This window comes from Callithrix jacchus, chromosome 1 (genome assembly GCF_049354715.1).
Source record: "Callithrix jacchus isolate 240 chromosome 1, calJac240_pri, whole genome shotgun sequence".
In the NCBI taxonomy this organism is placed as follows: domain Eukaryota; kingdom Metazoa; phylum Chordata; class Mammalia; order Primates; family Cebidae; genus Callithrix; species Callithrix jacchus.
The window spans coordinates 199,696,134-199,718,058 of NC_133502.1; the positions used below are offsets into that span (position 1 = coordinate 199,696,134).

General features: G+C 46.0%; 1 protein-coding gene across 8 annotated transcripts in view; it reads left to right on the forward strand.

Annotated features, from left to right (window-relative positions):
• ZNRF3 (zinc and ring finger 3) overlaps window positions 1–21,925 on the forward strand; it is a 241,112-nt gene that overhangs the window by 207,214 nt on the left and 11,973 nt on the right. For 6 of the 8 annotated variants that reach the window (XM_078337232.1, XM_054245692.2, XM_035268382.2 and 3 more), the window contains 2 exons: window positions 19,982–20,056; window positions 20,477–20,608. In XM_078337232.1, coding sequence (XP_078193358.1) covers window positions 19,982–20,056; window positions 20,477–20,608 — 207 coding nt within the window. Of the gene's footprint in view, window positions 1–2,853; window positions 2,967–19,981; window positions 20,057–20,476; window positions 20,609–21,925 lie in introns of all 8 variants that reach the window. The other 2 variants (XM_035268400.3, XM_035268404.3) reach the window with 1 other exon arrangement.

Genomic DNA, 21,925 nt, shown 5'->3' on the forward strand with positions numbered 1-21,925 from the left:
TCCTCTAGTGCACCACATTGACTCCCAGGTACTGGAGAAGCAGGATCAGTCATTTATTCCATGTGGGGTCATCTGGCCAGAACTCTTTCCTCTAAAGGGAGTGGTTTGTGGTCCCTCTTCTGGATTTGGCTCACCAGTCTTTCCAATTGTCCCAGCCACCTGGTAGGTATGCAGTTTGATTTGTTTAGCCTCAAAATGCCAGCCAGTTCTCCATGCCTGCCTGATAGCTGGGTGCCTCTTGAGCCAATGTTGGCATATTCTACAATTACCTGCTTATTTGTGGGGTTACATAGTGCTTGTAGTTACAGCTCTCTTCACTTACCCACAAACCAGACTGCCAAACTCCTGGATCATAAAACAAAGCATAAGCACCCTGGATCATGACCCAGCTCTTTTCCTGTTCTTCTTCTGAGACTTCCCTAACAGGAAAGGCTCTGGGTAATTGATAGAGATTATCCCTGATTCCCTTAATGTAACCTTTTACTCTTTCCTTTTCCTGGGATTAAGCTGTTCTTTTGCAAGAAGTCCTTTTCTTAATGACATAGTTATTCACCTATTATTGACCAAAGGAAGCGTTCCGGCCCAACTCCACCTTTCTGTGGTTCAGAGTCCCTCGAGTCTCCTTCATTATAATGATTTTTAAAGGCATTAACTGTTTTTTTCTTCAATTTTCTGCACTGTTAAAGGCCATCAAACTATACTTTAATCTGCCTTCCTGAAACAGTAATTGCCCCTGTATTTGTTGGTGAATATAAGTGTTAATATTGAATAGATGTTTTAATATTTGCTGAGGGTTTCCAGGCAGTGTGGGTTGCTACTGAGGTTTGCTGTTCACAGGATAACAAGCTGAGGTCTGACACAAAGTGGAGAGGCATAGGTCCAGTCTCCTCCCTTTCTTCTTTTTTTTTGGAGTCCTGTGATGCTCCTCTCCTTCAGGGCACTTACCTGTGGCTGTGAATGTAGGGTCCCTAGTATAACTACTGGAACTCCATGAGAAGAGACACTACATCTTTTAGGACTAGGTTCTTTTGGGATACCTTCATGATACATACTCAATTAAGTATTTGTGAAATTAATGAAGTTTTGCCTGGAAGCACATAGCCACAAGACTGGGCTTTGGTGTAGGGGTTAGGGAAACTCTTCCAGAAAAAAAATAAAATTTCAGGTAGTAACCCAAAAATGTCAGTAAACCATAGTGACTGCTTGGATGCTGTGTGCCAGAAACTAAACTGTGGGCATGACAGCTGCTACCAAAACAGAGGGTAATCACTAAATAGTTGTTAAGTTTATGTGATGGTCATGTGAGTGGACAATAATACCCAACCATGTAACCCTATGCTGCCCTTTTTTGTTTTTTTTGAGAAAGAGTCTCACTCTGTCACCCAGGTTGGAGTGCAGTGGCACCATCTTCGCTCACTGCAACCTCCGCCTTCTGGGTTCAAGCAATTCTCCTGCCTCAACCTCCTGAATAACTGGGATTGCAGGTGCCCACCACCACACCCGGCTAATTTTTGTATTTTTAGTAGAGAAGGAGTTTCACCATGTTAGCCAGGCTGGTTTCGAACTCCTGACCTCAAGTGATCCGCCCACCTCAGCCTCCCAAAGTGCTGGGATTACAGGCATGAGCCACTGCACCCAGCCTCTATGCCACCTTTTGCTAACCTTTCCCCTTCATGCTACTTGGTGTGTCTGCTGCCTCCACCAGCACCTTGGATATCCAGCCGCTGGCTGGCCTTCTCTTCCTCTTCATTCTGGCAGCTTGGTCTCCATGAAGTCTTTCCTAACTATACCAGCCCGTGGCACACATCACCCCTGTCCTGCTCCTCCATTGCAGAACTGTATTGTGCATCCTTCAAAATAATCCTACCCAGTTAAATGCTTAATCCATTTGTTGCCCTTGTTGGTCTAGTTCCTTTTTTTTTTTTTAAACATGGAGTCTTGCTCTGTCACCCAGCCTAGAATACAGGGGCATGATCTCAGCTCACTGCAACCTCCATCTCCTGGGTCCAAGCCATTCTCCTGCCTCAGCCTCCTAGGTAGCTGGGATTACAGGTGCAGGCCACCAGGCCCAGCTAATTTTTTGTAATTTTCGTAGAGACAGGGTTTCACCATGTTTACCAGCCTGGCCAACATGGTAAAACCGTGTCTCTACTAAAAATACCACAGGTGATTGCCTGCCTCAGCCTCCTAAAGTGCTGGGATTACAGGCATGAGCCACCGCTCCCTGCCTCTAGTTCCATTTCTTTAACCTAGTGGATTACAAGCCCCTCACTGCTTTGCAGCCCGAGAGGGGCATTGATGGGATTGTGAACATAGGACAGAATGTAGTATTAATGATTGTTGCTGTACCCCAGATGCTTGCTAGCGATGCTTGGGAGCACCTTTTTTCTCCAGCTAGCATCAGCTTTTGGGCTGAGGAAGGCTAGCTTGATGACTCTGCCACTTTTCTCCTTCCCCCTCCATTATCAGCACCATTGTATGACTATTGAGTACCAGGACTGGAATGCATTTGGAAGAAATAAAACTGTAGATTTCACACAGCCTTCATTCTGTTAGCCTATATAGAAAGGTGATTATGGCACTTGTTATTTGAATTAGACTAGAAAATATCGGACCTTTTTGGGTCTAATTCAACATAGGATATTCAAGGTTTAACTTATGTTTTATAGCCTATCCATGACCCATGACTGGGCAGTTGACATACAAGTTCTGTGACTTGGTTAGCTCAGTTCAGAATATGTTTGAGGGCTTACTTCAAGAAAGCATATGTTTGTTTTTGAAAAATAGGACTTAAACCTGAAAAAGGTATCCTTGAGATTCTCATCTTTCTCCATTTTTATCCTGTTATCTCAGAAGACCCATCTGGAACTTGCATCAATTGGTCTGTCCTACTCAGGGTAGAGGCTCCTGTGCAAGAAGATCCTGGGGACTCCTGTGGCGTAGAGGCCAAAGGCCTGGACCCAAAGGTCAGGAGGACTTCTACCATGAACCCCAAAAGCTTGCCCCATATAAATGATTGCTCTTATGCCCATGGCTGTGTCCCCCCCAGCCCCTCAGCATCTTCATGCCCGCTGGGTTCCAAGTGCCATGCCAACACTGGTGACCAGAGGCTGCCTGTGATCATTGTTTGTTTAGAGGCTTTGAATTGTGAGGGACCCAGACTTCTCCTTTGGGGGTATCTTTCCCCAGATATCACAAAAAGCTCAATTGTTTATTCCCTTGAAAAGAAATTTCTCTTTAACAAGTGCTTTCCTTAAGTCTGAGTTAGAGTAGCATAAGTGTACAGAAATGTAGCTGAGAAAGGAATTGGGCCATTCTAGGAGGGGAAGAACAAGGGCTTGATGAGTTAGGTTAAAAAGCACATTCCCAGCTCACCATCTCTCCCTCTCTGACTGCCTTAGCATCTTGGTCTGTGGTTACCCATCTTGGCTGCACCTAAGAATTGGACTGAGGAGCTTTCAGACCTACAAAGGCTAGATCTACCTCTGGTCCAGTTCCCCTCAGTCTCCAGGGAGGAGTCTGCCCCTCTTATTTTTTAATAAGCTCCCCCAGGCATTTTGATATACCACTAGGCTGACAGCCACTAACCACCCTCTGCCAGACTCATGCCATGGCAACATTTCTTGCCCTAAACTGGGATGTCCCTGCATGTATATGAAGTGTAGTGTGGTCATGTCGACTTCCAGAAGCCTTCAGGAGATAGATTCAATGTCATCCCCATTGCACAGATGAAATAAAACAGAAAATTCATCACAAGCTCACAGTCACAGAGCTAGGTTGGTGAGCTAGGATTTCAGTCCAAGCAGTGTGAGGTAGCACCTTCCTGCCCTTCTGCTCTGGCAGTGCTCTAAAAAGAGCCTGGGTTGGCCACCTTGGCTTTGGTAGGGTGTCATCAAACTGACTGCACCCAAACAAGAATACTATGGCTGAAGGGGCCATGTGACTGCCCTTCTCTAGAGAAAGGGGTTTGATTCTGTAACTGTTATAAATGATTTTGGTTTAAGGTAAAGAGATAATGAAACTTTCCTTAAACTCTACTAATACAAAATCATGTAAAAGGTGTCAGTACCATAGGGTACACAGGAGACCATTTTGCAACAACTTAGATCCTTAAGAAGAATGAAGGATGAAAGTTGTAGTGTTGGTGAGCTTGCACTGGCTAATATGGCAATTAATATAACCCCTTTGGATGAAATAGTCTTTGACTAAATAGACCTGAATTTTTAAACAGGTAACCCTGTACAAAAGTAAGAAAATGTTACACCCTGCTACCTCCCAGAGAGGGCCAGCAGATGATGTAGTGAATGTGATAGGCAGCTAGGGGAGAAAAAAAAAAATCCCTCCTTATGTTGACTACATGAGCTGCATGACATTTGTAAAGGGAGATTTCAAGAGGAGGGAGACCAAATGGGTTAGGATAAGAGCCATCTGGAATTTCCTTGTGTTACCAGGAAATATAATACTTACATAAGCTATTAATGGAATGTTTGGAGGTTCAGCATTCATGTTGATATATGTGGACGTATCTCCATTACATTTGACTTTAGAACCCCCTGGGACATGAGTATTTCTCTGGCCTGGGATTATGGAGAGAGGCTTAGGTCAAATGTCAGATCTTCACTTTGTGGCTGAGTGACCATAGGCAAGTTATGTAACCTTTGAGCCACCAGCTGTAAAATGGGGATCAACATCACCTCCCTTGCAGACTTGCTCTGCAAATTCAGTACCATTTGAAAGCACTCGGTGCCTTGCCTGGCACATGAATAAGCACTTTCCTTACCTTCCCTTTTGGAGTCTCAATACCGCTCCATGACCAAGCAAGGGGAGCCATGCTTTAAGGCCCCCCTTTTAAACCTTCTGGCCACAGAGTGAGGAGCCCAAGGGGAAGCCCCCATCTAAACCATTCCCAGCAACCCTAAACTCCCTTAAAATGATCTTGTGGTGGTTTCCAGCACTTACAGACCCTCTTCTAGGACCATCCTCCTGGAGGCACTGTGCACTGGCAGCATGCCTATCTTCCCAAGGATGTAGACACAGCTTGGCTTCAAAACCTGGGGTGTTCACCTGCATGTGTACAAACCCCTCAAAGTGCAGGGTGGGCCAGGGGGTCAGCTTTCTCCACACTGACACGCTCTGGTGAGGAGCTCCAAGGAGTTAGAAAGCTTGCCTGGAACCTGTGTTTCAAGTTTGAAGGTGCATGTGTCAAGATAGAAGAGTACAATATATTTTATTTACTGGTTTGCTAGTCCTTGTCCCTTGTCCTGCGAGGAGCAAGGACAAGCCTGCTTCTAGCATGCAAAAATGCTTTCATCCAAATTACTTTCCTCTTCATAAAAAGAAGAAAATTGTGTAACCAAAATAATCTTTTTGCCTTTTCAATGAGTTTACCACCTGATTCAGCAGTTTTCTAACACCTTCCCTTGCCTCATTGTAAGTGTTGCCAGAGGGTGTTGGTTAGGTGGCCTCTAGGTCTCCATCAGTCCAACCGAATCAGGAGAGGAGTTTTAGCATGTGCATTGGACAGTCATACCAGAGGCTGTGTGCGATTTTAGCTTAGATTAGTGGTTCTCTGCTCTGCCTAAATATTAAAATAACTGCGGAACTCCTTTAAAAATATTGCTGCTGGGGTTTCATTCACATAGATCAAATCATCATCTCTAGGGGTAGGTCCTGGGCATGAGTTTGTTTTTTCCTTTAATTTCCCCAGTTGCTTCCTCAGTGAGACAAGGTTGAGAAGCACAACTGCCCTGTGAGGAACTCAGCCTTCAGAGAGAGCCTGCCGGCCACCTCTCATCCTTCAAAGAGAGACTGTAGGGTGTCCAGACTTTGCAGGCACTGTTGTTGCTCGTTAAGCCTGATGCTGCCACCTAATTAACAGTTGTTTATATTAATTAGTTGCCATATGCATTGAAGGGGGGTGGTCCTTTTTGAAGTTTCTAGTTGCTGACTATATAAGATTTGGCCTGAAGTGGGACTTCTGGAAACAGCCAAGATAACGGCTTCCAGATTCTTCCAGAAGCTTATCTTCCAGGCATAGACAGGTAATGAAACAACCCAACTGCAGCTTTTCCATAATACCTTTCACCCCACAGTCTCGATGGAACAGGAGGGTGTGGACAGGCTTTCCTGGGTTTTTGGTGCTCCTTGACAGGTGTTAAAGAGGATCTTTGTGTTTCTTGGAACTGGCCTAAACGTCCATGTTTAAGATTAAGATCTAGGGAAATACATTTCCGTTTGACACCCACTAGTGTCTGATTGTGAAAAGAGTACCAACCTGTGCAATGGCGCCGCGATACGGCCGCGGACTCCAGCCTCTTCAGTCGGGTTCCTTTAATTAGGAGAAATTAAGTGGGGCTGCTACATATTTTGAGAATAAGTAACACTGTTTAAACTTAGACAGCCGTAACCACTAACTTAACCGCTGAATTCTCGCTGCTACATGTCTCCTAAATAGATCAGCATAATCTTAACTAGGACTTAAAATGCCTCATCTTCGTTCCGGAACTCCGAACCTGCAGCCGACGGGAGCCTTTGGAGGCTTAATGACTTTAATTACGGCGAGAAATATCTTCTCCCGGTGGGGAGGGGCGCGGCTAGTGGCGAGGAGGGCACTTTCCCGGGTCGGAGAAGGCCGGATGGCAGCCCGCCTTCAAAGTCCTGGCCCGCTGGGTTGGGGGTTCGGGGGAGGGGGAAGCAGTGCTGCTGTAGGGGAGGAGGGACCCTGCGGGGCGGTGCAGGAGGGGGGAGGAGGAAGGCTCCTGGCGCGGGGAGGAGCCGCGGGATGGGGGGATGTTGGCCGGAGGGCCTCGAGTTCTGAGCTGTGTTTGTGGCTTCAGCACTTTGATCTCCTGCCAGGGAAACCTGGAAGGTCAGGCCGGGCTGCAGCCAAGTCCCGGAGCGAGGAGCCGGTGGGTGGAGCGGGCAGCACTGCGCCACCCACCCTCACGTCCCAGTCCCCGCGGCCTGAATCCTGCAGGGCAGCCCTGGCCTCCCGCCTCCCCCTCCTCCTTTACCTCTTGTGTGTTGGTCTCCTGTAGGACTTAGATTAAGGGGCTCCAAGTCGTGAAAATAAGCTAGCCAAATGCCCTGCAAGTTTGACTTAGTAAAATCATGTAGGTTGTATATACTTTAAAAGAAACCAGATTATTTTTTTAAGCTGTGTGCGCCCCTTTCCTCCACCCTCCCCACCCCCATCCTAGTACAAATGACCCAAGAGTCGCAGGTGATTCCCCCTGGTGGTTCCTAAGTGTTAGGGTCTAGTTTGCCTCCCCACTTCTACCACCCCCCCTTCCTGGCACCAGGATTTTCTCACTGGTTACCCGTGTGCTCTGGTGTGTGACCTCATTTCCTATGGAATGAAAAGTTTCTGTCGGAAAACAGGGCCCTTGGTGAGACAGACGTTGGGAGCCCCCTTGCCCAGCGAGAATGTCCTGTGTCATGCAGTGACTCATGCTTCAGAGAACAGCAGCTGACCAGAATGTTCAAGAGCCTGGTGCCTGGGTGGTCACTACCAAGTGAAGAACTGGAGGAGGAGGAAAGGAAAAAGTGAGGAGTGAGGATTTAAAATCCACTTAGCGGCCTTCAGAGGGAGGGGTATAACAGGACTCAAAGAGCCTGGGCTCTCTGGATGGGGTAGGACCTGCCAAGAGGGACCTGTGGGCGTCAGGCGTGGCTAGTCCCTCGTACCAGCTGGGTGCTCTCCATCGTGTTAACCGCCCTTTTCCCCTCCCTGACCACAGGAGCAGGCCCGGCAGTGGTGGCAACAGAAACAGGGCTGGTTCCTGCCGCCTTGCATTTCAGCAGTGACATGTTCCAGGCTCCGGCCTTAGATGGCTGTGTCTCTCAAGCCTATGCTTGGTTGGGTCTCTTGTTACCCCAAATTAGGGTGCCACTGAGTTGGAGATTTTGAAGCGGTGGTAGAATTTGCTACCAGTTCACCCAGAGAGCCAAGCTCCAGAGCTTCATACCAGGTGGGGAAGGCGGCCAAACCTGTACTTTCCTGGGGTTGGGCCCCTGTATGGTGTGGTCGTATCTCTCCAAAGGTTGCAGGTTGGACTCCATCAGTCTTTTAGGCTGGAGGAAAGTCAAGGCCCCCTAGTGATAATGGAAGGAAGCTGTAAAAATTCACGTCTCTATGCAGCCTGTTCTTGTGGACATGGCCAAGCGTAGTCATCTGGCCAGCTTTCTTTTGGTAGAGGTGCTAAGGGAGGCCCCCATTCCTGCTGAATGGAAGGAACAAACGCTACAAGTGGTTGGGCTTGTTTTCTGAGAGCTTTGATATCTAAAGATGAGCTCACACGGGGGCCTGGGACCTGGTACAGATCTGCAACAAGGCCAAGCCACTTTTAGTGCCAGGGGTCGAGGTTGGCCAGAAGAGACACGATGTCCGCATTTGAACTGACAACCAGTAAAAAGGCTGTCAGAAAATGCTACAGCAGAAGATGGTACCAGTAATAAGAAACTGAATTCTGAGAATCTAAAGTGTGAAGAACGTTGTGTTCCAAGAAGACTTGGTAGAAAGCAGGCCTTTCTCAAGAGTCAGACGGAGGAGACAGGTGGCCTGCAGTGAGCTGGAATCAGTGCTTTCAGGAGGACGGCCCAGATTGTTTGATGCTAACCCCTAGGGCAAAAGCTGATCTTTTAGGTTAATCAACAAACATTTATTGGCCATTTACCCTGGGCCAGGCCTTTTGCTGGGTTCTGGGAATTCAGCAGGAAAGAAGTCTGACACACTGGCTGCCCTTTAGTGAAGGAGGCATTTAAAGTAAACAATGACAGTGTGACATCATAAGTGCCACAGTGGCAGAGCACAGCATAAGGCCACTGGGCACTGATGCCTGAGGGAATAACACCTGAGCAGAAAGAGAGACGCAATAAAGATGAGCCCCATGTGTGGGGTGGGGGAGGGTAATGTGCTACTCATGGTTGGTCTCTGGTTGCCCCAAATTAGGCCACCGAATTTGGGAATTTGAAGAGAACTAAATGCAGCTCAATCTAGGCTGGGTGTGGTGGCTCACGCCTGTAATCCCAGTACTTTGGGAGGCCGAGGTGGGTGGATCACCTGAGTTCAGTAGTTCAAGACCAGACTGGCCAACATGGCAAAACCCCATCTCTACTAAAAATACAAAAAATTAGTCCGGCTGCCATGGACATGCCTGTAATCTTAGCACTTTGGGAGGCCAAGGTAGGTGGATCACCTGAGGTCAGGAGTTCAAGACCAGCCTGACCACCAGGGAGAAACCTTGTCTCTACTGAAAATACAAAGTTAGCTGGGCGTGGTGGCACACACCTATAATCCCAGCTACTCGGGAGGCTGAAGCAGGAGAATCACTGGAACCCAGGAGGCAGAGGTTTCGATGAGCTGACATCATGCCATTGCAATCCAGCCTGGGCAACAAGAGCAAAACTCCATCTCAAAATAAATAAAGAAATACAAAGAATTAGCCAGGCATGGACACATTTAATCCCAGCTACTCTGGAGGCTGAAGCAGGAGAATTGCTTGAACCTGGGAGGTGGAGACTGCAGTGAGCTGAGATTGTACCACTGCACTCCAGGCTGGGCGACAAAGCAGACTCCATCTCAAAAAAAAAAAGAACCTCAGTCTAGTTTGACTTAGGAGTTCAAGTGTTGTCCCTAATTACAGCACAGTCATTGGAGAAGGATGGTGCGGGTCAGATCCATGATTGAGATCAGTCCCTCTGCTACTGCATACAGACCGTGCTGGGGAGGATGCGGGGGCAGTGCAAGATGGGCTGGGTTCAGGAGCTCCCAGAGGAGAATGTTGTTGGGATTCATGTGAGAAATCTGGTATCCTGGACAGGGTGGCAACAGTGGGGATGAACAAAAATGATAGATGGATTTGAGAAGCCAGAATCAGCAAAATGTGGTAAGCCATTGGGCATAGGTGAAAAGGCAAAGGCTGCAGTTTTGACTTGGACCTGTGGGTGGGAGAATGGAGGAGATAGGGTACCTCCTTGAGGAGGGAGCCCAGGTTGTAGGGAAGTAAGGATTGTATGAAGAGCAGGCCCATGGCAAGACGCCTTGCACCCACATCTACCTGAGCAAGAAATGACTCACAGATGGCTGGGACAATGTGCTCTGCTCTGGGAATAGCTGCAGAAGTAACTTGGGGACCCAAACTGAAGCAGAATACTGATGCCAAGTCCTGAGAGCCAAGCCCTGCGACTCTGATGCCATTTCAGATTCTCCATGAGCATGGTTTCTGCCCCCTTCCGTCACACTGCTTATGTGTAACTCTGTCAGAGAAGAGCCCCGACTGAACACTCACTTGGATGAGAAAGGAAGAGACCTCAGTGTCTTCATGCTGCTGCTTGCTAAGCAAGATCTCTTCACCCAGGACAGCAGCAAGTGTGTTATGACAGTTCCAGAAGGTCCTGGCTTATGTCTTCCTTGGGATGCCTGGCACACAGCTGGCCCTCTTCAGTTGTCAAGTAGAAATGTATACTTGACTGTTTCCATACTGGTAACCATCTCGTTGAAATTATGGATGCCTATGCCATTTAGTAATTGGTTTCCAAATCAAAATGTAGGTCTTCGGTCACATGCTTTAGCCTTCTACCTGTGAGTTAATGTGAGGGGGAGTGGGCTAAGGGGATGATACTCCTCTCACCTTGGCATACCCCGTGTCATGAAACACTGAGTCCTAAAGCCTGCTCCATGGAAGGGAGAGTGTTAACAGGAGTTGCTGCAAATAGGATTTGTGTCCAAAAAAATCCTAAGATGCTGGGTAAAATAGGAGCCTCTAGAATATTAATGATGTAAATGTCAGGGACAGCTCTGGAATCTGCAGCATTTCTCAAAGGATGCTGACCAGGAAAATCATTCCCCTTAGATGCACTTTGGGCAATGCTGCTATAGAGATATGAGGCAAATGAACCCATGTTCTTAATTTCTTACCCATTTGCCCTTGGAACTAAATGCATATGCTCTTCCTTATTACTTTCCTGGCCTCTTCAGAGAGGGCTCTACTAGCACCACGAGCAGGGTGTGAGCTTGGTGAGGACAGGGGTCTGTGACCATGCTTGCTTCTTGCTACTATATGAGGTCCCAGGGTCTAAAACACATAGCAACCAGTTAGTAAGTTGTGAAACAACTAAATTAATAAATGGTTAATGCAAATAGAATTCGACTGTGTTAATTTGAGTATGAACCATCCCCAGGCCATTCTACTTTGTTAGGCTTTTTTTTTTTTTTTAGAGTCTTGCTGTATTGGCCAGGCTGGTCTCAAACTCCTGGCCTCAAGCGATCCTACCACTTCAGACTCCCAAAGTGCTGGGATTACAGGTGTGAGCCAACACACCCAGCCATGTTAGGCTTCATGGGGCGTACCAATGTGGTCAGTAAGGCCTCCCTCCTGGCTCCTGGAAGTTTCTGTTAGTCTCCAAGGGTATGCCTGGCATCTAGGCAAGGCATTTATATATAGGACTCTATACCTTTTGACTCAGCAGGACCACTTGTGGCTATTTTGAGGACAGATGCCACCAGAATATGAATACAAGAAATAAATACAGTACTGTTTATAACAGAGAAAACGTAGAAATCCACTACATGCCTGTCAGGAGCTCTGACAGGAGCAATGAATAACCATATAATGGAATGATATGTATAGATGACAGGAAGAATGAACATTTCCCCACATCAATGTATATAAATATTGTTGAGTAAATTGTTAAGGGGGAATAGAGAACAGAACAGCATATGTCCAATGTATTTATTCAAAAATTTTTTTAAACAGATGGGGTCTATGTTGCCCAGGCTGGCCTCAAGCTCCTGGGCTCAAGCAATCCTCCTTAGCCTCCCAAGTAACTGGGAGTATAGGTACTCATCCAGCATATTTTAAAGTACATTTTGGTTTGTGTTTGTGTGTGTGTGTGTCTGTAATACATATGCATTTTATTGTTGTCAAGATATGGGTTTAAAAAAATGGAGGATATAAACCACACTGTTATGTTAAAAGGCTGGGATATAAGGGGTAACAGATTATTTTTTGCTTTCAATTTCTGAGTTGTTTTTTGTTTGTTTGTGTCTTTTTTTGAGATGGAGTTTCGCTCTTGTTACCCAGGCTGGAGTGCAATGGTGCGATCTCGGCTCACCGTAACCTCCGCCTCCTGGGTTCAGGCAATTCTCCTGCCTCAGCCTCCTGAGTGGCTGGTATTACAGGCACGCGCCACCATGCCCAGCTAATTTTTTTGTATTTTTAGTAGAGACGGGGTTTCACCATGTTGACCAGGATGGTCTCAATCTTTTGACCTCGTGATCCACCCGCCTCGGCCTCCCAAAATGCTGGGATTACAGGTTTGAGCCACCACGCCCGGCCTTCTGAGTTGTTTTAAATTTTTCATATCACACACATATTACCCTTATAAATAGCAGAAATTCTAAAGATGATCGTATTTTCAGGGGAAATGCATCACAGGAGTGGTAAACAACAGAAGAGAAACCCTAAGATATTAGAGCTCAGAGAGAGGTGTCTTACCTTTCCTTTGGCTGAGGAGAAGCACCATTAGTTTTATGGAAAAGGCTGCACAGGAACTTGACATTGAAGGATTAGTAATATTTGTATTAATACGATAAACTCATTCTGGTTCATTCTAAAGTGTCTTTCTGCCTGTGAAGTATCATCATCTTGAGAGTTATTCTCAAACTGACTTATTTCTCCCTCCCACCCAGCTCATCAACAGGCCACCTAACCCAGAAGTTAAATCTGTTGACAAATTTACCTGCATTGTGTATGCCAATCTGTCTATCTTGTCATTTATGCAGATAAATAAAAGTTGGATGGGTATGTAAGGAGGGACGTTAAAATTCGATGTGGAATGGCCGGGAGCGGTGGCTTACGCCTGTAATCACCACTTTGGGAGGCCGAGGTGGGTGGATCACAAGGTCAAGAGATCGAGACCATCCTGGTCAACAAGGTGAAACCCCGTCTCTACTAAAAATATAAAAAATTAGCTGGGCATGGTGGCGCGCACCTGTAGTCCCAGCTACTCAGGAGGCTGAGGTAGGAGAATTGCTTGAATTCAGGAGGCGGAGGTTGCAGTGAGCCGAGATCGCGCCATTGCACTCCAGCCTGGGTAACAAGAGCGAAACTCCATCTCAAAAAAAAAAAAAAAAAAAAAAAAAATTCAATGTGGATTTTATTGAGATTCTTAATAATCTCTGTATTCATTAGCACAGGGCCTATGTCCTGTGGAAACTAGAAATGAAAACCAATATCTATTCAAATGTATTAATTAATCAATCAAAAAACCAATATAGTATTAATTAAAATTCAGAAAACTGGAACAAATCAAATATCAGAAATACATGTGTAGAGTTTAGAAAAAAAATCACAGCCATTTACAATATTTACAAAGAATTTTTAATAACTTAGACATTTATGATAAATAAAAAAGCTAGAATACAAAATTGTATAGGCAAATGCAAAAATGTAGAGACAAAAAAGTCTGCTTGGGGCTCCCAGAAGTCTGCAACTTTCTGTAAGAAGTTGAAGACACGTCTTCATGTGAGTGCTAGCAGTCCAACTTACTTGGTTATGCTGTGGTCAGGAATGTGGGACAAATGAGGTTTTTAGTCAACTTTTGGGTTATTTCCTGTTAATTTGTATTCTGTCAGAGTTTTCCTACAATAAAGGGTAGGCATTAGCAATATCACATCCAAGAGCTTGACAAAGGAACAGGTAAACAGGTGAAAAATGGAATCTGTACCCCAGAGACTCCAGGGAATAGGTATGGGGGCAGGTCCAAGCCCCAAACCAAGTCTGGGTGTAACTACCCACACTGGGAAGGATGCCAAGTCCATTCCTGAGTGGAATTCCTGGTAAGTGATCGGCTCTAGGCTTTGCGTTTTCCCACCCACAAAGTGGTAATGGGACAGTTCTCATCATTATTGGTATATTTGCATTCTGACCTTCTAGACTCAATCTTACTAATAAAAGCACATCTTTATAAGAAAACCACATCACATTCACAGTTGGGGAGCACTTTCTTATTATCAGTAGTCACCCAAGTATGGTACCAGGCAGACTTTCATTTATAATAAATGTTTACTGAATAACCATAGGAATGGTAAGTGCCAAGCACAGTAGGGCCCTGTCTTCCAGAGGTTGAATTTTGTACTTTGCAAGTGTATTTTAAGGGCTCAAGCAAACTCTTTTGCTACTTGTCTCAGTGGCTAGACATTGTCTAGTCTCGGGTCCTGCAGCCCTGGGAAGGTAAATAAGGGACCATGGCAACCTTTATTCAGCATTCTACACTGGGTTTCTGATCACCTGCTGGCTGGTGCCAACATGCCCTGGCCTGAGCAAGGATGGAAGTAGCAAAGGTGATGAAGGATGTGAAGATACCCTTGTGGGTGAGGATAAGGGGAAGGGCACACACAGGTCAGCAAGACAAGGCCTTTGGCTGCTTCTGGGAGGCCTTGCCAAAACTTCCCACCTGTGTACTGCTGTCATGCCCTTATCTTAATCTTGCACTCCAGTCTGTGCAGTGTAGGGATAACGGCCCTCTCCAGCTACGGGCCAGTTTACCGGTGACGTTCATGCAACCATATTCACCACGCGGCATCTTTACCATCCTTTCTTTGAAAGGCCCCCATATTCAGAGTTTTGGACTTTAAGTATGTGACTTAAAGATCCTAAAGATAGGATTTCTGGTGGTCACAAGACTGTGAACTCCTAACTAGGGTCTAGGTTTGTTTTGAAATAATCTGGTCCATGCTTGAGTAAGTAAAAGGATGAATGATCTAAGAGAGTGATTGGTTCAAGGAATATGCCTCATCAGTTTTTAAACTGAAAATACAGGGCAAGGGGCAAAGTATGACCAAGTAATGTTCTGTTTCTGGTTTGTTTGTTTGTTTTTTTTAAAGGGAGAAGGGATGTGTGTTTCTTTCTTTTTTTTTTTTTTTTTTTTGAGATGGAGTCTCGCTCTGTAGCCAGGCTGGAGTGCAGTGGCGCAATCTCAGATCACTGCAACCTCTGCCTCCCAGGTTCAAGCAATTCTCCTGCCTCAGCCTCCCGAGTAGCTGGAACTACAAGTGTGCGCCACCATGCCCAGCTAATTTTTGTATTTTTAATAGAGACGGGGTTTCACCATGTTGGCCAGGATGGTCTCGATCTCCTGACCTCATGATCCACCCACCTCAGCCTCCCAAAGTGCTGGGATCACAGGCATGAGCCACCATGTTCAGCCTGTGTCTATTTTTTTTTTTTTTTTTTTTAAAGACAGGGTCTTGCTCTGTCACTCAGGCTAGAGTGCAGTGGCACAATCATGGCTCACTGCAGCTTCAACCTCCTGGGCTCAAGCAGTCCACTTCAGCCCACCAAGTAGCTGGGACTACAGGTGAATGCCACCAAGCCTGGCTAGTTTTTAACTTTTTTGTGGAGATGGTCTTGCTGTATTGCCCAGGCTAGTCTTGAACTCTTGGCTTCAAGCAATCCTCCTGCCTCGGCCTCCGAAAGTGCTGAGATTACAGGCATGAGCCACTGCACCTGGTCTGTATTTTTTTAAATCTCCTTTCAGAACAGTATAATAAAGGTATCCTTTTCTAAATATGGGTTATTCATGGCCTATTGTAAATCCTAAGCTGGTTCTGACAGGCAAGTTCTCAATAGGATCTTCTTTGCTCCCCTCCTCTCCAGTCCTAGTATGTGCAGGAAATACAAACTTATTTAAATAGTAGTTTACATTAAATATAATTTTAAAAGTAAATCATCTGTGCGAGTGAAACATGTTCTTAAACAAGATATGTGTCCTTAGATCCCATGCATTAGCCTGGTTGTATTGGAAGTCAAGCAGTAAATGGAATTTAAGCACCTTAGAGATATATATATGTACATACATGCACACACACATTTGAGACAGGTTCAAACTCCTGGGCTCAGGTGATCCTCCCGCCTCAGCCTCCCTAGTAGCTGGTATTATGGCCACATGCAGCTGCAACCAGCTGCCTTATTATTAGCCTGCCCTCTTCACTGTAAAAACCAGAAAACATACCACAATGTCCTAGATTTTGTGAAAAATGTCTTTTGTGTCTCTCAACTGGATCATGCTTCATGATCCTTGAGACCTCCACATTCTGGTGGAGCAGGGAAGCCTGAAATTTTAAAAGGCCATGTGGCTAAGTGGCTTCCATGAGGCCTGCCTCTCCTGGGAAGGCATTCCCTACCCCAGATCCTGCAGCCTTTCATCCCACGGCCATTACACTCTCCAGGTGCACCCGCATCAAAGCACAGGTACCATGCTCCTGATCCGGACTTATCTGAATTGCACGTTCCCTGAGGGCGCTGTTTGATGTGCTTGATTGTGGAATGAAAGCCAAATAAAGGAATGAGAGGGCCTGTTTATTTCCTCATTTTTAGTGCTTTTCCTCAGGGCCCTTCTATGTCTGGAGAAGGAATTTATGAAAAAGCCTGGGATACCACCTAAGCGGAAAACACCAGCATCTATTTACAATTACATTAACTCTGGCATCTATGAACCATTGGCCTCAGGCAGCGGAGTCTGTGTCCCTAAAGAGCTGTATGGATAGCCAGCACGGTGGCTCATGCTTAAAATCTCAGCACTTTGAGAGTCTGGGATGGGAGGATCACTTGAGCCTAGGAGCTTAAGACCAACCTGGGCAACACAGACCTTATTTCTAAAAAAAAAAAAAAAAAAAAAAAAAAAATTGCCTGGCATGGTAGCATGCACCTGAAGTCCCAGCTACTCAGGAGCCTAAGGCAGGAGGATCATTTGAGCCCAGGAATTTGAGGCTGCAGTGAGCTATGACCACGCTACTCCCACCTGGGTGGCAAAGCGAAAGCTCATCTCTGATAGAAAGATGGCTGTATGGTGGAGGAAGGTGATGCCACTCTGACCTCACACTTTCTCAGCTGTGTCATCAGCATCCTCTCTTCCTGGAGGAGGGTGACAGGGCCATTGCAGTTCTGAGTTGCTCTGACAGCCCACTGCTTCTCAGTTGAGTGGCCAAAACTGGGAATTTGGAAGGGACCCCTAATCATAATATAGGTGGCCTCCCCAACCCTCCCCCACCCTTTTTTTTTTGAGACAGAGTCTCACTGTGTCACCCAAACTGGAGTGGGTGATCTTGGCTCACTGCAACCTCCGCCTCCCAGGCTCAAGAGATTTTCCTGCCTCAGCCTCCTGAGTAGCTGGGAGTACAGGCACGTGCCACCACATCCGGCTGATTTTCTGTATTTTTAGTAGAGACAGGGTTTCTCCATGTTGGCCAGGCTGGTCTGAAACTCCTGACCTCGGGTTATCCACCTGCCTCAGCCTCCCAAAGTGCTGTGCTGGGATTATAGGCATAAGCCACTGTACCTGGGCATCCTCCCACCCACCCCGCTTTTTTTTTTTTTTTTAAGCAGATGGGGAAACTAAGGCTGAAAGGGATTCAGTGACTTGTCCACTGTTAGCAGCATGCCAGTGGCAGGGGCAGGAATAGCTCCCACGATTCACACCTGACTCCTAGTCTAGCAATTTGGTGATGAAATGGTGTGGTGGACAAATCGGCAGAGACTTTAAATGCATTGAATCTCCCTTCAAAAAAAAAAAAAGAGTCCCCTACAAGACAAGGACAGATTGTCCAGAGTGCCAGAACTTCTTAAACTGCCAAGGAACTTGCAGTATACTGAAGATTTTACTGAAGTTGCTTTTGCTACTGTTTGGAAGCAATTGGTTTGTTGTAAAAGCTATGGGGTGAGACTGCCCTCTAGTGGGCCAGTGGAGCAATTGGTCTAGCTGTGTTCTGGGCAACATTGCATTCTCACCGCACGTCAATGTAGAGTGATTATTCCTATTGAAAGCAATTTTAATTTGATTTCTCAAGCACTCTGGCCGATAGTAACTCTATTGATCTCTAAGCACTAGCCATCATTTGCCCATCTTTCGTGGTTTTGCCCTCTATACATACACACATTAGAAGTGTCTTACTTCCCTAACAAGATTTAGGCTCCTGAAAGCCAGAGTGGGTATGTATGTATGTATGTATTTTGTAGAGACAGGATCTCGCTCTGTCACCCAGGCTAGAATGAAGTGGCACAATCACAACTCAGCCTCTACCTCTTGGGCTCAGTCAAACCTCTTGCCTCAGCCTCCGGAGTAGCTGAGACTACAGGTGTGCCCTGTCACACCCGGCTAATTTTTTAGAGATTGGGTATCGCTATGTTGCCTAGACTGGTCTCAAACTCCAGCCAGGCTATGTCTTGAGTCTTGCTTTTCCACAGCTTCAACCTTGCTGTCCCCTTAGCTGAACATGGAATTAGAAGGTTCTTTGGGATGGAAAGGAATCCTCCCCCAACCTCCCCCAAAAAGAATCCCATCACTTCTCATTTGTTCCTAAAACATTCTAATCTCATCTCTCTGATCAGTAGTTGCCCAAGTGGTTGAATCATCTGAATCCCCCAGAAAGCATACAGAACTCAGTTTCCTGGGCCTGACTCCAGCCCTGCTCAATCAGTCTCTGTGGTCTGAGCCAGGAAATCAGCTTTACAAACTTCCCAAGTGGCTTCTGATGTGTATCCAGGTCTGGCAGCCAACTGCTTCAAAACCCCATTTATAATTATTTTTTATAGCTCTCACCATAGACAGTGTCTCCAGAGGTCTTCAGCTTATGTCACTTATTAAAATTAGCCATTTTGAGACTCATTCAGAAATATTCAATATATTCTAACTGGGTGACAGGGGAAGGAAGAAGGAACCACATGAGATAGGCCAAAGGCATTTGCTTTGGTTGCCAGTGGCTCTGAAACAGGAAATACTGAAACCAATACCTCTATACTGACTGGGCAGGTTGTTGATGTGTAGGTTGTTTTCAGTATTTGGGCTGGATAGGAATACAAAAGTTTGTTAAGTAATTAATTTCAATTATGTATTTTCTCCTATTCTTTTTTTTTTTTTTTTTTTTTTTTGGAGACAGAGTCTCACTCTGTCACCCAGGCTAGGGTGCAATGGCACTGTCTCGGCTCACTGCAAGCTCCATCTCCTGGGTTCAAGCAATTCTCCTGCCTCAACCTCCCAAGTAGCTGGGACTACAGGCATGCACCACCACACCCTGCTAGTTTTTATATTTTTAATAAATATAAAATATTTATTAAATATTTTATAGGGTTTTGCCATGTTGGCCAGGCTAGTCTTGAACTCCTGACCTCATGATCCGCCTGCCTCAGCCTCCCAAAGTGCTGGGATTACAGGTGTGAGCCACTGCACCCAGCCATATTTTCCCCTATTCCAAGTCATCTGACCTCACAAAACCATACAAGGTAGGTGAAATTGTCCTCTTTTAAAAAAAAAGTTTTTAAATCGACATAATAATTTTACATATTCATGGGGTACATAGTGATATTTCGATAAATACAAGGTATAGTGATCAGATCAGGGGAATTAGCATATCTATTTTCTCAAACATTTATCATTTCTTTGTGTTGGAAATGTCCTCCTTTTAGCTATTTGAAACTATATACTTTTTTTTTTTTTTTGAGACAGAGTTTCGCTCTTGTTACTCAGGCTGGAGTGCAATGGCACAATCTCAGCTCACTGCAACCTCCACCTCCTGGGTTCAGGCAATTCTCCTGCCTCAGCCTCCTGAGTAGCTGGGATTACAGGCTCGCGCCACCATGCCCAGCTAATTTTTTGTATTTTTAGTAGAGACGGAGTTTCACCATGTTGACCAGGATGGCCTCAATCTCTTGACCTTGTGATCCACCCGCCTTGGCCTCCCAAAGTGCTGGGATTACAGGCTTGAGCCACCACACCCGGCCTATATACTGTTGTTAACTCTAATCATCAGTCCCCTTCTTTATAAATGGGAAAATTGAGGGTTAGGAAAGTGAGGTAATGTGCCTGAAGTCACATAAGTTGGTAACTGTCAGATTCTGCATTTGATTACAGGCCTGATTGCAAAGGCCAGCTCTGGAAAGGTAAGAGGACCAGAGGGTCAACCTGCTCTTTTTTACTCTGGCAGGCTAAGCGAGCAGTACAGCGGGGAGCCACTGCAGTCATCTTTGATGTGTCTGAAAACCCAGAAGCTATTGACCAGGTAAACTCCTCAGGCTATGCCAACGCTGCAGCCTCCCTGAGAAAAGCACTTCCTTTAGTGAACTTGGCTTGTCCTGGTCATGTCACTCTCATCTCAGGGTATTTGCTCTTGTCTTCTGAAGTTAGATGTCCACATTTGGACATAATCTCCAAGGGAGATATAGTGGGAGAGGTTAAGAGCCAGGGATTGGGGCATAGGGGGCATTTTCTAAGACCTTTCTGGGCCTTCCGCTTGCCCAGTTCATCCCAAAACAAATGTCATTCTCAGCCTTGCTCCTCTGGAAACTCCAAGGATGTAATGTTGGAAGAGTTGGAGGATTCCAGACAGGTATTCAGTGTTCCCTCCCTGCAGCCTTTCCTTCTCTCTACTGCTTTTCGAAGTAAGCACACCTTTTAACCAGGGCCCTCTCTTCTTCCTTAGCTGAACCAGGGCTCGGAAGACCCTCTCAAGAGGCCGGTGGTGTATGTGAAGGGTGCAGATGCCATTAAGCTGATGAACATCGTCAACAAGCAGAAAGTAGCTCGAGCAAGGATCCAGCACCGCCCTCCTCGAGTGAGCCTCCACACTGTTTGACCCACGCTCTGGGCCTTCTCTGCCACTACCTGTCCCTTCATTTCCCTTGGGCTCTGGACTTTCATTCCTTTCTCTGTCTAAAATGTTGGCATACCCCCAGTTTCCTGGAGGTTTAGATCAGCTATTGGGCTCAAGGCCAGGGAGAAATTTTACTCATGGTCCTTTAGAGCAAATTTGAAAAATCCTGCCAGAAATAGATGCTTTTGTACTAAGACGTCTCTGGCCTCTTCCACCTGACATTCTCTCTTGGTGATCTCTCATCTTTCCTTTTCCATCCCATCTCCCTCTGAAAGGCAAACTGAGGAGGATTGTAGGGATGGGGCACCCAGCACTTGGCCTCCTGTGTCTTTGTACTTCCATCTGACTTAGACAGTAGAGAAGGAAGTACCTCTTTCTTCCTGTAGAAGAAAGTTAATTTGAGTGTGGAAAAGTTAGCTTTCAACTGGGATTGAGTTTGACGGCTAACAAATAGCATCTGCATCTCTTTAGTATGTGTAGGAGACACTACTGGCCACTAACTCTTAACTAGCCTCTTCTGCTCAGACCTCAGGCTGAAGAAATCCAGGAACCTTGGGCTGGTGCCCTGTATTGGTATTATTTCCTCCTCACCAATACTGGGACATTCCTGTGTAGGATGATTCTTTCCCATGCACGGCATATCCAGATACATGCAGCATCGACTTTGCAAAAGTCTATTCCCATTGGCCAAGTGCACATCCCAGATAAGGTGGCTTCGAGGTTTTGGGAGGTAGTGGGCTATGAGGAAAAAGGTAAAAACTAAAACTAGAGGGAGTTTGCAGAACTGACTTGCTGGCTTCATTTTAAAGGAAAGAAAAAAAAAAAGAGCGCTTTGGTAAATATGACTCATTGTAGTGGAAGCTGATATTTGTGGAAGCAGCATACAATTTTCTGAGTTGTTGTAAACCATTAATTATATGGTTAGTAATCACCGTTCCCTCAAAACATGGCACTCACTCTTTTGTCCTATAAATGTGATTATTTGTGTTTATTTGGAAGGGCCTTTCTTACCAGTTACAGCCAACTTTGCCGTATTCCACAGGGAGCCAGGCTTTACCAACAGAGTTCCCTTGGCTCTTGGAGGGCCTGGCTGAGATCGCTGCAGGCCTCCCCCAGCCACACCGAAGGCAGTACTCGAGCCTAGGGAGCACACCATGTGCGTCTGAGCAGAACCTCAGGAGTTTCCTGCAAACTGAGGGGAACCTCACCCTGGTCACCCCATCTTGATCCTGACCAAGCCAAGATAGCCCATGTGCCGATTACCAGGCTGGAGAGAGG